Raw genomic sequence first — 12,224 nt, 5'->3', positions numbered from 1 at the left:
GGGAACAGTAGAGGTGGGAACAGCAGAGGAGGGAGCAGTAGAGGTGGGAACAGCAGAGGTGGGAACAGCAGAGGAGGGAACAGCAGAAGAGGGAACAGCAGAGGAGGGAACGTAGAGGTGGGAACAGTAGAGGTGGGAACAGCAGAGGAGGGAGCAGTAGAGGTGGGAACAGCAGAGGTGGGAACAGCAGAGGAGGGAACAGCAGAAGAGGGAACAGCAGAGGAGGGAACGTAGAGGTGGGAACAGTAGAGGTGGGAAGAGCAGAGGAGGGAACGTAGAGGTGGGAACAGCAGAGGAGGGAACAGCAGAAGAGGGAACCGCAGAGGAGGGAACGTAGAGGTGGGAACAGTAGAGGTGGGAACAGCAGAGGAGGAAACAGCAGAAGTGGGAACAGCAGAGGAGGGAACGTAGAGGTGGGAACAGTAGAGGTGGGAACAGCAGAGGAGGGAGCAGTAGAGGTGGGAACAGTAGAGGTGGGAACAGCAGAGGAGGGAGCAGTAGAGGTGGGAACAGCAGAGGAGTGAACAGCCGCTGGTGGGGGAATGTTCTTTCTGGTGGTTATCTGCTGGTGGTACACGTCTCTTTCCTTTCTGGCTCATCAACTTCTCCTTTGACTTCGTTTCAGTGAACTTTGTAGCTCAGGCTGATCATGGACACGCTGACTCTCGATGATATTCTCATACAAGCTGAAAACCCCTCTCTATCGCCTCAGGTGTGGCAGTACGGACTCCGGCCTTATCAAGGGAGGCCGGTATCCGGGTGGTCAGTTCTGGGAGGTGAACTTAAATGTGGGCCCACCAGTTATCAGTTGGGGTCTTCTCTAGAGTCTTCAGGCTGTTGTCTTTTATGATTTCCAAGAAAACGCACTTAATGGTTTTTGTCAATAGAAACCAATAGTCTGATGTCCACATGATATGATTAACCAGGGCTTCTCCCTCCTCCTGGGTGATGGACCTGTTTGGACCATGACTACACTCAGATTTCTCCAGTTTGTGGTCAGCATGTTTAGACTTGGGGATAGTTTATTTCTTAGTCTTTGCTCACTCTTTGCTCTGCTTTGATTTCTGTCACTGACATTCTTCACCACCAACAGAAGACATGAATGCAGATTTTGAATTTGTTAGTGTTTCTTTAACTTGCTGTTGTTAAATCTGATATCTCTGGATTTAATGTAACAACATGTGTGAAGTTGTTTTTTTTTTAATACAGATTTGAAGCATTGTTATTTTTCCTTTCACAGCAGGAGAGAGGCCAGAACCAGACAGCCACATGACCAGCACAGACAACATTGTGAGTTCACATCACAATTTAATTGAATTAAAAGCGTTTTGTTTTTTTTTTTAACAAAGACTCTTCAAACGTTTCTGATTGGCTGGCTGATTCCACTCCTGACTCATGATTGGCTCCTGGTTGCCATGGGGCAACTGACACAATCACTTATCTGTTAACATTTTAAGAAGCGGGAAAACAAAATTAGATTTTTATGGGACACTTCAGTCTTCTTGACAGAAAACAAAATAGTTGTTGATCCTGCCTTCAGAGGAATGTGTGAATATAGTAGGAATATATGCATGAAATATGAAAGGCCTTTGCAGGAGAACAAAAACACAATGAAATATATAAAAAAGCCAATGAGGTTTATGATTAATATATTTCAGTGGACAGTGACTTTAGTTACCTACTTGGAAGTATTTTTAATTTGATATTTTCTTAACTATACTTGTCAGTTTTTATTTTGTCTGTTAACACAATTATCAGTTTCTATCATGACATGAAATAACAGCAGGCCCTCTTACACTCTACATTAGCAGTTGCCGTCTACCAGCAAAATGTCAGATACTTTAAGATGAACTTGAGCACATTCTGATTTTTAGCAGCCAGTTATTCTGTTAGAGATTCCCACACTTACTGAACCAATTACTCAAATATTCCGGTTTTTAATCTTGATGCTCCATGATACACTGTAATGGCAGAAATGGGGTTAGTACCAAGTACTTGACACTGGTTTTTACTGTAGTGATGAGCTTAGACTGATTCTAAGTGTGTTGCCAGTGGTTTAAAGTAGCCATGTACATTTACTGAATAGGCTACTGAAACCAAAGAAAAGGAGTCATCATGCATGTAAATACCGAGTATTTGACTTTAAGTAAACAGTAACTGCCTACAGCTGTTGAGCTTTGTCATGTCTTGTTTTGGAGAACTTAATGTTTTCCTACTTGATGTTTGAGTGCAGGTATAAATGTAGTAAAAATGCATTTTTCCTCTCTAATGTTGTCGACTAGTTGTCTTAACAGCTACTTTGATCTGTGCTGTAATCCATCAAGTCTACTTTTAGTTTAACATGTTAGCTTCACTAAGGAGTCAGTAGGCCTGGCAGCTTGTTTAAAGTTTTGCCCCCTAGTGGCCAAAACTAATGCAGCTTTAAGAAACCCTTTTAAAATTAAAAAAAGATCAGAAGATGATGCAAAGCTTTAGTTTATTTCAAAACAGTGAGGTGATGAGGGGTTTGAGGGAGTGGATGGGAGGGTTGGAGAATCACTTTTCTAAGTGCTGGTCGCTGGGGCAGCGCTTGTGGTTGCAGCACTGGTGGTGGTCGTCGGAGCAGTGCTGGTGGTGGTTGCAGCACTGGTCGTGGTCGTCGGAGCAGTGCTGGTGGTGGTTGGGGCACTGGTCGTGGTAGTGGTCGGAGCAGTGCTGGTGGTGGTAGTTGGGGCACTGGTCGTGGTCGTCGTCGGAGCAGTGCTGGTGGTGGTAGTAGTTGGGGCACTGGTCGTGGTCGTCGTCGGAGCAGTGCTGGTGGTGGTGGTGGTTGCAGCACTGGTCGTGGTCGTCATCGGAGCAGTGCTGGTGGTGGTTGCAGCACTGGTCGTGGTCGTCGTCGGAGCAGTGCTGGTGGTGGTTGCAGCACTGGTCGTGGTCGTCGTCGGAGCAGTGCTGGTGGTGGTTGCAGCACTGGTCGTGGTCGTCGTCGGAGCAGTGCTGGTGGTGGTTGCAGCACTGGTCGTGGTAGTCGTCGGAGCAGTGCTGGTGGTGGTTGCAGCACTGGTCGTGGTAGTCGTCGGAGCAGTGCTGGTGGTGGTTGCAGCACTGGTCGTGGTAGTCGGAGCAGTGCTGGTGGTGGTTGCAGCACTGGTCGTGGTAGTCGTCGGAGCAGTGCTGGTGGTGGTTGCAGCACTGGTCGTGGTAGTCGTCGGAGCAGTGCTGGTGGTGGTTGCAGCACTGGTCGTGGTAGTCGGAGCAGTGCTGGTGGTGGTTGCAGCACTGGTCGTGGTAGTCGGAGCAGTGCTGGTGGTGGTTGCAGCACTGGTCGCGGTAGTCGGAGCAGTGCTGGTGGTTGGGGCAACAGTGGATGTTGTGGGAGGAGCAGATGTGGTAGGGTCCCCAGTATATGGCCCATCAGGAATTTCACTGAAGCCCCACAATTCAAAGATTTCTGAATCAGCATACGTTGCCTGTATCGTTACTGGTGCGGTTACCATAGTATCGTCATCAGAAGGACTCTCCGTTGTGTCTGTGTCGTCATCGTCAGGACTCTCCGTTGTCATCTCTGTGTCATCATTGTTGTCAGGACTCTCAGTCGTCGTCGTAGTCGTCGTCTCTGTTGTGTCGTCATTGTCGTCAGGACTCTCCGTTGTCTCATCGTCAGGACTCTCCGTCCACTCATTTGCTTCATCCCACAGACTCTCTATGTCTGTGTTTTGTGGCCACAGGTGGCCTGAATGTCTTCGGCGACGAGCCAACCCACTTCTTGTTACTGCACTGAAACAAGCTGCCAGCATCGTGGACATTTCCCCAGCTGAGTTGCAATAAGCCATTTCAAAGCTGGAATCCTGCAAAACATTCATTTGTTAGCCCTTACCCCAAATTTTTACAGTGTATCATGTTTTAGAACTTCCTTACTGTATTCGCTGGTGTGGATATCTGCACAAGCACTGCATCTGGGGTAGTCTGCGTCAGCATTCTCCCAACTACACCATCCTTACCCAGAGCTTTTACCCTCTTCAGTCTTGTCCCAAGAGGCAGTTTCACAGTGATATCTGTTGTTCTGCAGGCCACTAATGGTGGCGCCAGTTGGAGCGATGTTGCAGGATTCTCACAGGCGGCAACACCAGTCATGTTTGCCTGCAGCAGATGGTCAAAGTATTGCACTCTCAGCTGATGAAACCATGTTCCGTTTGACATCTGGAGAGAAAAAAGTCACCATGCAGCTGTAGTCAAGTTAAACCTGTACATGTCAGTAAAGTAGAATTAGAGACTCAAGTACATCAAGAACCTAGAAGTTGTTTTTAAGCCACTGCTGACATGAAATCACAATCTCTGTACACTTTAATCCAACACGAGTTTCTCTTTGTTGAGAGAATGTCCAAGAATTATTGTGTACTTGAGTTACTGTGTAAATGAGTCTGACTTTTACATTTATACATTTCTTCAGCGCTGAAGTGACACCGACTCACTCTGCAGGGTTTTTCATGTTTCCAACACAGCGTGAGCTAAGATTGGCTGTTGCTTTTGATACTTGGTCATTTTAGAGAATTATATTGTCAGACAGGGTTCATTGTCAAACAATGAGAAGACATCTACCTGTAATGACAGGTGGCAGCTGGTATAGGGGAGCTCCAGCAGCAGCCACGGCCCGACGGTACGAACAGAACCACGACACCCATCCGGCAGCAACAACCTCCTCCCGTCTGTAGAGAGGCAAGACAAACAGATTTCATGCAGACCAAATATGGGAGGAAAAATAACTGAATTTTATGCAGTTTGGGTGAAAACTGCAGCAACACCACATCAGGTCAACTTTAGCAATCTGTCTCACACACTCAAGCTTTAGCTAAAAATATTTTGTTTCTTGTACAAAGTGTGCAGATGACATTCAAAAGACACAAATTATTAATAAACTGACATGCAAGTTTAAGTTAAATAATCTGTAGTTTGGGTAAATAACCCAATAGTAAGAGACAGGCGACTCAAACATTAACAGTATTGTGTTATTCTATCGACCCAAACAGTAACTTTATTGCGCAGCTTGAACCCAGATACAAACACTGAGTATAATGTTCATGTCTGATAGAACTGATGGACAAACTACAAGAATGAGACAAGTTTCCCCCCCTTCCATTAAAGAAAAGCTGCAGCTGGTGGATAAATCAAACTCACCCAGCAGACGCAGATCAGAGTGTCGGATGAGCGAGAAGCGAACAGAGAGCGAACTGCTGCTGCAGCGAAACTGCGGCTGGCCGAAGTCTCCGTCTCCTCCACAGTCACCATCATCACCACCACCGCCACCATCATCATCATCATCATCCTCCCCTGAAACAGAGGTCACCCTGAGGTTTACCCTTTACGTCAGGAACAGAGTTCTCACAACAAGCTCAGTTTTATTAACAGCTTCTTCAGTCCAGTGGTGGAACTAATACTGCACAAGCATCTCAAATTTTACTCGAGTTTCTCCATTTGATGCTTCTTTAAATATTGTACTTACTCTACATTTAGTTACTTCTCAGATTTTAATAGTCTACTGAACCATGATCAGTTTGCATTGTTAGATCAGATTGTTCAATATGTTTAAAGTGTTAAAAGTAGCTCAACATTAAAATGCTGTTTATATGCATACATCAGTTTTAATATTCAGATAAACACTTTGAGCTGAGTTTTAGTCACATTAGAGCTGCAACTAACAATTACTTCTTTTATTTTATTAATCTGCCTTAATTGTCAATCGATAGTTTAACAGTCTGAAACCAAAAGATACTCAAATCTCTGATATCAGCTTCTGTAATGTCTGATATTCTGTTTCTAATCACTGTTGGTTGAACAAGACATCAAGACTTCTGAGAAATGATAACGGGAATATTTTCTATTAGGCCTAAATTAAATACGCTAATGAAGAAAATACGCCGCAGCCCAGGAGGATACAAGAGGATTTAACACCCCACGTGCATTTACACACATTTCCAGATGTTTTTTACAGAATTTTTTTACAATAATGAAGCGGAGAGCTTGTTAAGTTGGATTCCTGTGGGAGTAAAGCCTTTGAATGAGCAGAGAGGCCGCTCAGTGAACGAAGTGGAAACGTTTCCAAACACGCAGCAGATATTTCTGTACATTTAAACCTGAAAACTAATTCTACACTTACAAAGTGAACTTATAATTTCAGCTTTAAGTTAAAGTGTCAGGATTCACCCTGAGAAGAGCTGCTTTATTACATCCTAACAGCTGACCGGTCAGTAATCACGTTGCTTGTCTGGAGATTTGTTACCACCAGTTCTGTTAACGTGGAGATGCACTTATACTTTCTGCTACCTGAACCTGACGTGTCTCAGGTGTATCCTCACCTTTCAGGGACTGCCAGACCGGCACCGGGAAGAAGCTTCCACCGCTCCGGGTGTCCCCCGGCGGCTCAGAGTCCGAGAACAGCGCCTCCAGGCCGGCCAAACCTCCGTCTGCGTCCCGGTGCGTTCCCTCCGTCGTGTTGAGCCGGGCTAGAGTCACCAAGCTGATCCAAACCCAGGCCATCATCATCCGTCCGGGAGCCGCCGACATAATCCGGTCCGCTTCTCTTCTCTCTGCCCGCTGGGAACGACCGAAGAGCGGCGGGAAACTGTTCGAAGCTGCCGCCGCACCTGAGACTTAAATGTGCACCTGAAGGACCCGATCAGCCTGCTGATTGGATCATTAGAGCCGGAAGTTGAATCTTTCGCACGTGTGAGTGTGATCGATGATTGTATGAAACTTGTCCGCTGGTCAGCTGACACGTGACAAAGTGTCTCCAAAATCAAAAAGCACAAACACTCTTCCAGAAAACAGTGTTAAACACATTTCATTTGTTTTGTCATAAGTTATTGATTGATTGATTGATTGATTGATTGGTTGATATTAGTTTTGTAATCAATCTTATACAGTCTCTGACTTATAATTTGACTCTGCAGCTGCTTTTTATGTTTAAAATATAAAATATTGCTAGAATGCTAAATAAATGTATAAATGTGCACAAAAAATGAAAAACATTGCAGAAATACCTTTAAATGACCTAATTTAAATAATGGCTTGTTTTATACAGTATTCTTTTGTAAATTCATAGAATTATCCAATTTATCCTTAAGACTGCTCCATCAAAGCACACATTTCTGGATGTAAAACACAAAAAAAAATATGTAAAATTATATTCAAATGATCCTCCTTGAACACCCATTAAAGGTATCTTGAGAGCTTTAGGCTTTCATTGTATGTGTATTGTGTTTACTGTACAAAAAATAGGATCATGTGAAAATGGCATACGGAAACATAATTTGCTTGAGGTGCTTGAGGCTAAAGAGAGCTGTTATATTTATTGGTGTTTGGGGCTACATATCAAATCAAATGGTGGTAAAAATGTATGTTTGTTGTATCTTATGTTCCATCCTAATGCTGAGGAAAGCCTCGGGCTGAAACCCTTTTTTGCTGCTGTGCATCATTAAAAAAGTGATTTACACTTATTTGTGAGTGCTGACGACTTCATTTGGTTTTTTTTTTGAGATGCTGCCACGACAGTGTTTTTTGTTACCATCTATATTGACATGTGCAACACATGATAGGGATTTAATCATGTTATTTTATATATAATGTGTATATTTGTTGTTTGTTTTAATTTATTTTAAACTGTATATTCTGCATAATTCAAACATTATATTGCAAGTCAAAAAGTGAAAATCACTCTCTTGCCTGAAGCTTGTGCATAATAGTGCACCAGAGTTTTAACTGGTTCCAAATGTAGACACTACTACATCACTCCAAATGAAGCATCCCAACACAGGATACCAGTCAGTTTTACAAATGGTTTTAAGATTTTGTTGATCACATTTAAAGGACAGCTTGTTCTGGCAGTTTTTATTCAGCTGAATGGCCTGTTTGCACTATTTGCATCATTGTAGATATTGAGCATGAACAGCTGACGTTTTGAGACATGAAAGGGTGTCTTCTAGTGACGTGTGTGCAACCCAGACAGACCTAGAAAACAATGCAAGACAGGATTGAGCTCAAAGCTTGTTGAAAGCATTTTCCCCATACCTGAAGCTTAATATTACCAGACCGTTAATGATTCAGACCAGACAGCTTATGAATTGACAGCTTATCATGACAGAGCTTCACTGTTCTGTCCGAGGTCCCTCACTTGGTATTTTTCCTTGATGATGCTTGATGTTTGAACACAGTCAGGGTTCTAAATTAATGGATGTATTAGTCTACATAAATCCACAGCAGAAAACAGTAATCATCAGATAGAATACTATGTTCTATGTTCTACTACTTCTGCTTCAAAACTCTCACCGTCCTCAAAGACACAACCTGGTGGCAGAACAGCAGAAGTCATACAACATATCCACACATGTTAATACTGCATAAAATACAACATTATGAACCCTAGATCCTGGAAAACATGTTAGATCAGATTATTTATTATTGTTCAAATAGTTAATTAATGTGAAGTTAATTTATAAACTTAATCAACCTGCATGATGTTCTATAAACAACAACAACAAAAAACAAGGTATGAACTGAACTATAAATAGTTGTATTTATGAATCCTAACCATAGTCATCCCTAGTTGTAGAGACTAACTAACATGCATGACATGGCTCACCATTGTAACCTTTTCTCTCGTGTTTTAAGTGCTTCTTTCATGGTGACTGACTTGTGACTTAATTAACTTTTCTTGACGTTTAGCATTGACTTGACTTGTCTTACTTGAGTCTAAGTCACAGTGATTTAAGACTTGTTGGGGCCTTTAAGGTTAAGACTTGAGACTTGTTTGTGACTTGCACATGTGTAACTTACTCCCACTTCTGATATTTGTGAACATGAACTACTTTCTCCCAAATTCAAATTTGTGATGCCATCCAGAATAAAGTCTGGAGCTGCTTCATATACAATGAATGTGAAACTAATTTTGTAGTAATTTTTTAATACCCAAATAAGCTTTATTCTATAGTAAACTTTCATATCTGAAACATAAAATGTACCTGTATACCAGGCTCTGGCAGTGTCTACAGAATTACTTTGTAAAGCAAGCAGTAAAAGGTAATTTTATGATATATTCTGGTTATTAAACATCTTGAAATCTCATACATCTCAAATGGGGATCTGTATTGAACGGATTGCACAATATTGTAAAATGTCAGTAGAAAAATGCACATATTTATTCAGTGTCAAAGTTGATATAAAGGTACTTTTACATAGACCTGGTTTTTGTACATTCAGAACTCCATATATTAATGTGAAATGTCTGTAGCTATATCGGGGAGTTGCTTGCAATTACTGTCACATAATGTTTATATAAAGTAAACCCTATACATTAATGGGTAAATGTATGTAGATATATTTGATAGTTGCTTTTAAATACTATCAAATAATGTTTACATAAAGTAAACCCAATACATTAATGGGAAAAGCCTGTAAATATACTGGGGAGTTGCTTGTAATTACTGTCAAATAATGTTTATATAAAGTAATGATTATTAAAATTATGTTTTTGTAAACTATTATCACATGATCTTTTTTTTTTTTTTTGTATAAAACCAACATTTACCAGGGATCTACTGTAAATCGATTGGATAATTTATAAGCTTAAAGCTCTCAAGATACCATTAATGGATGTTAAAGGAGGGTAATTTAAATGTAATTTTACATAATTTTTCTGTGTTTTACATCCAGAAATCTGTACTTTGATGGGGAGTTCTTGTGTATGGATTGGATAATCCTATGAATTGTCTTCATTTAAATTAGGTAATTTTAAGGTATTTCTGCAATCTTTTTCATTTTTTGTGCAGATTTATACATTTGTTTAACATTCTAGGAATGTTTTATAATGAGACTTTCTTTTTATTTTATAATGGTTGGACTGTAAAAATGTAGACAATGTCCAAAGTAAATATCTGTATTTTTAAAATAAATCTTTGTAGAATAACTAAAGGTTTTTCACTGTTATTTGATGGTAAGTGTTTTTTTTTACCATTTTTTTTACAGTGTATAATGATATAATTTAAAAAAAAATATTTAGATTTTTTCCTCTGTGAAAGCCACAACTCAGTGGAACGTTTACCTGATGATATGAAGAACTGCAGTTCAATCAATACATTCAAGGCCAAATTAAAAAATCTACTAAAGATCAATCAGCTGTTTGACCACTGAGTCTAAACTCCATCTATGGTTTTCTCATTAGTGCAGGTAGTCTGGCTTTTAATTTGACAAGTTTACATTATTATATTTATATATTTCTGATTGACATTGTGGGTGTATGTGATGTGCTGTTATGTGTAGCTTTGTATTTTGTATTTTGTATGGTGTGTTCTGTGTGTTTTTGTGGGGGGTGGGGGGGGGGTTGTTTTTCTGTTAATGTTAAAATATATATTTAAAATATATATTTAATAAATATAATTTTAATTTAAAAATCTGTAAATATCAAAATATATATTTAATAAATGAATTAATTAATAAAAAGATGTTTGTAAATGTTATAAATATATTAAAATAGTTTATTTATAAATAAATATAAATTATAACTAAAATTAGCAATAAATAAATAAAACAATAAAATTAATAAACATTAATATTACAGAAATTGGAAATGGGAATGAAAATAAATGTAAAAAGAAACACAATAAATAAGAAAACAAGTTGTTGAATGTATTAAATTAGAATAATTTATTGAGTTTGTATCATGTTAAATAATGAACTAAAATGATTAAATACACTTTGGAGTTAAAGTGAAATTCTGGGTTTTAAATCATTTCTAAACATAATGAATATGAAAAAAACTGTATTTAAACTTTAATATTTAGAAATGTTTTATGACATCATGTTGAAGCTGCAACATGTATGACGTCAGCAATGACATCACAGGGGGCGGAGTCTGACCATCAGAGAGCAACAGCTGGAAAATACACAAGAAATACTGCGAAAGGTACAACACACATGAAGTAAAATATTTAAATAATTTATGTAATTTTTATGTTTCATATTTCTAACACGTCATAAGATCCTCAATATATAATATAATATATTCCACACAGCAGTAAATACACGTAAAAACTACTAGAACAGCTGTTAGAAATACTGTAAATAAAACTGTTATTAAATATTAGGATGGAGGAAAACTCCATCTGATGAAGCTCATGTGATACGATCAAAAGCTCCAGAGCAGCTACGAAATGGACCATCAATCCATGTTCACCCATCAATCACAAAACTTCATAGAAAAATACTTTAAAATATTCAATATACACGTGTATGTATGTATATATATATATATATATATATATATATATACATGTATATATATATATATATATATATATATATATATATATATATATATATATATATATATATATATATATATATACATGTATGTGTATATATATATATATATATATATATATATATATATATATATATATATATATATACATGTATATATATATATATATATATATATATATATATATATATATACATGTATATATATATATATACACACACACATGTATATATATACACACACACATGTATATATATACACACACACATGTATATATATACATGTGTGTGTGTATATATATATACATACATATACATATATATATATGTATATACACACACACACACACACATATGTATATATACATACATACATACATATATGTCTATATGTATGTATGTATATATATATATACATATGTGTGTGTGTGTGTGTGTGTGTGTATATATATATATATATACACACATATATATATATATATTTATTTATTTATTATTGATCTGTGTGTATTAGTATTACTCACCTGCTGGTTTCTGTCAGACTGAAATGCGTCGCTTCTGTCAATATTAATTTTTGTTTTATTTTATTTTCTTTATAAAGCTCCAAATCACAACCAAAGTCGTCTCGGGCATCTTTCACATGGAGCAGGTCTATTCCTGCAGAGTTCAGCTCACAGACGCTGCGAGTCGATCAGTCCTCAGATTATCAATAAACTGATCATCTGTTAACGACCTGATGGAGCATCAGCCTCCACACGATCAACATATACCAGCATGCATCAGGATGGCCTCCTGCTGGTCAATGAGGAGCAGGAGGAGGACAAAGTGGTGGAGGAGAAGGATGAGAGGAGGCAGGAGGAAAAGCAGGAGATGGATTAGGATGAGAAGGAGCAAGTAAAGGAGGAGGAGAAACAGCAGAAAGAGGAGGTGAA

At 38.8% G+C, this 12,224-nt stretch overlaps 2 protein-coding genes across 2 annotated transcripts in view; both read right to left on the bottom strand.

Moving 5' to 3' along the window:
- The window catches only part of LOC122968122 (NACHT, LRR and PYD domains-containing protein 12-like), a 311,421-nt gene that overhangs the window by 65,362 nt on the left and 233,835 nt on the right, over nucleotides 1-12,224 (bottom strand). The window lies entirely within an intron of this gene.
- On the bottom strand, nucleotides 2,460-6,618 carry LOC122968130 (mucin-5AC-like). Its single transcript, XM_044333129.1, has 6 exons — nucleotides 6,328-6,618; nucleotides 5,158-5,311; nucleotides 4,582-4,688; nucleotides 3,901-4,182; nucleotides 3,331-3,830; nucleotides 2,460-3,288 (listed from the first exon to the last, which is right to left on the bottom strand). Exons 1-6 carry the CDS (start codon nucleotides 6,541-6,543, stop codon nucleotides 2,544-2,546), a joined length of 2,004 nt encoding a protein of 667 aa, XP_044189064.1. The 5' UTR covers nucleotides 6,544-6,618; the 3' UTR covers nucleotides 2,460-2,543.

This window comes from Thunnus albacares, chromosome 18, assembly GCF_914725855.1.
Source record: "Thunnus albacares chromosome 18, fThuAlb1.1, whole genome shotgun sequence".
Lineage (NCBI taxonomy): Eukaryota > Metazoa > Chordata > Actinopteri > Scombriformes > Scombridae > Thunnus > Thunnus albacares.
This window is presented reverse-complemented; position numbering and strand designations above follow the sequence as displayed.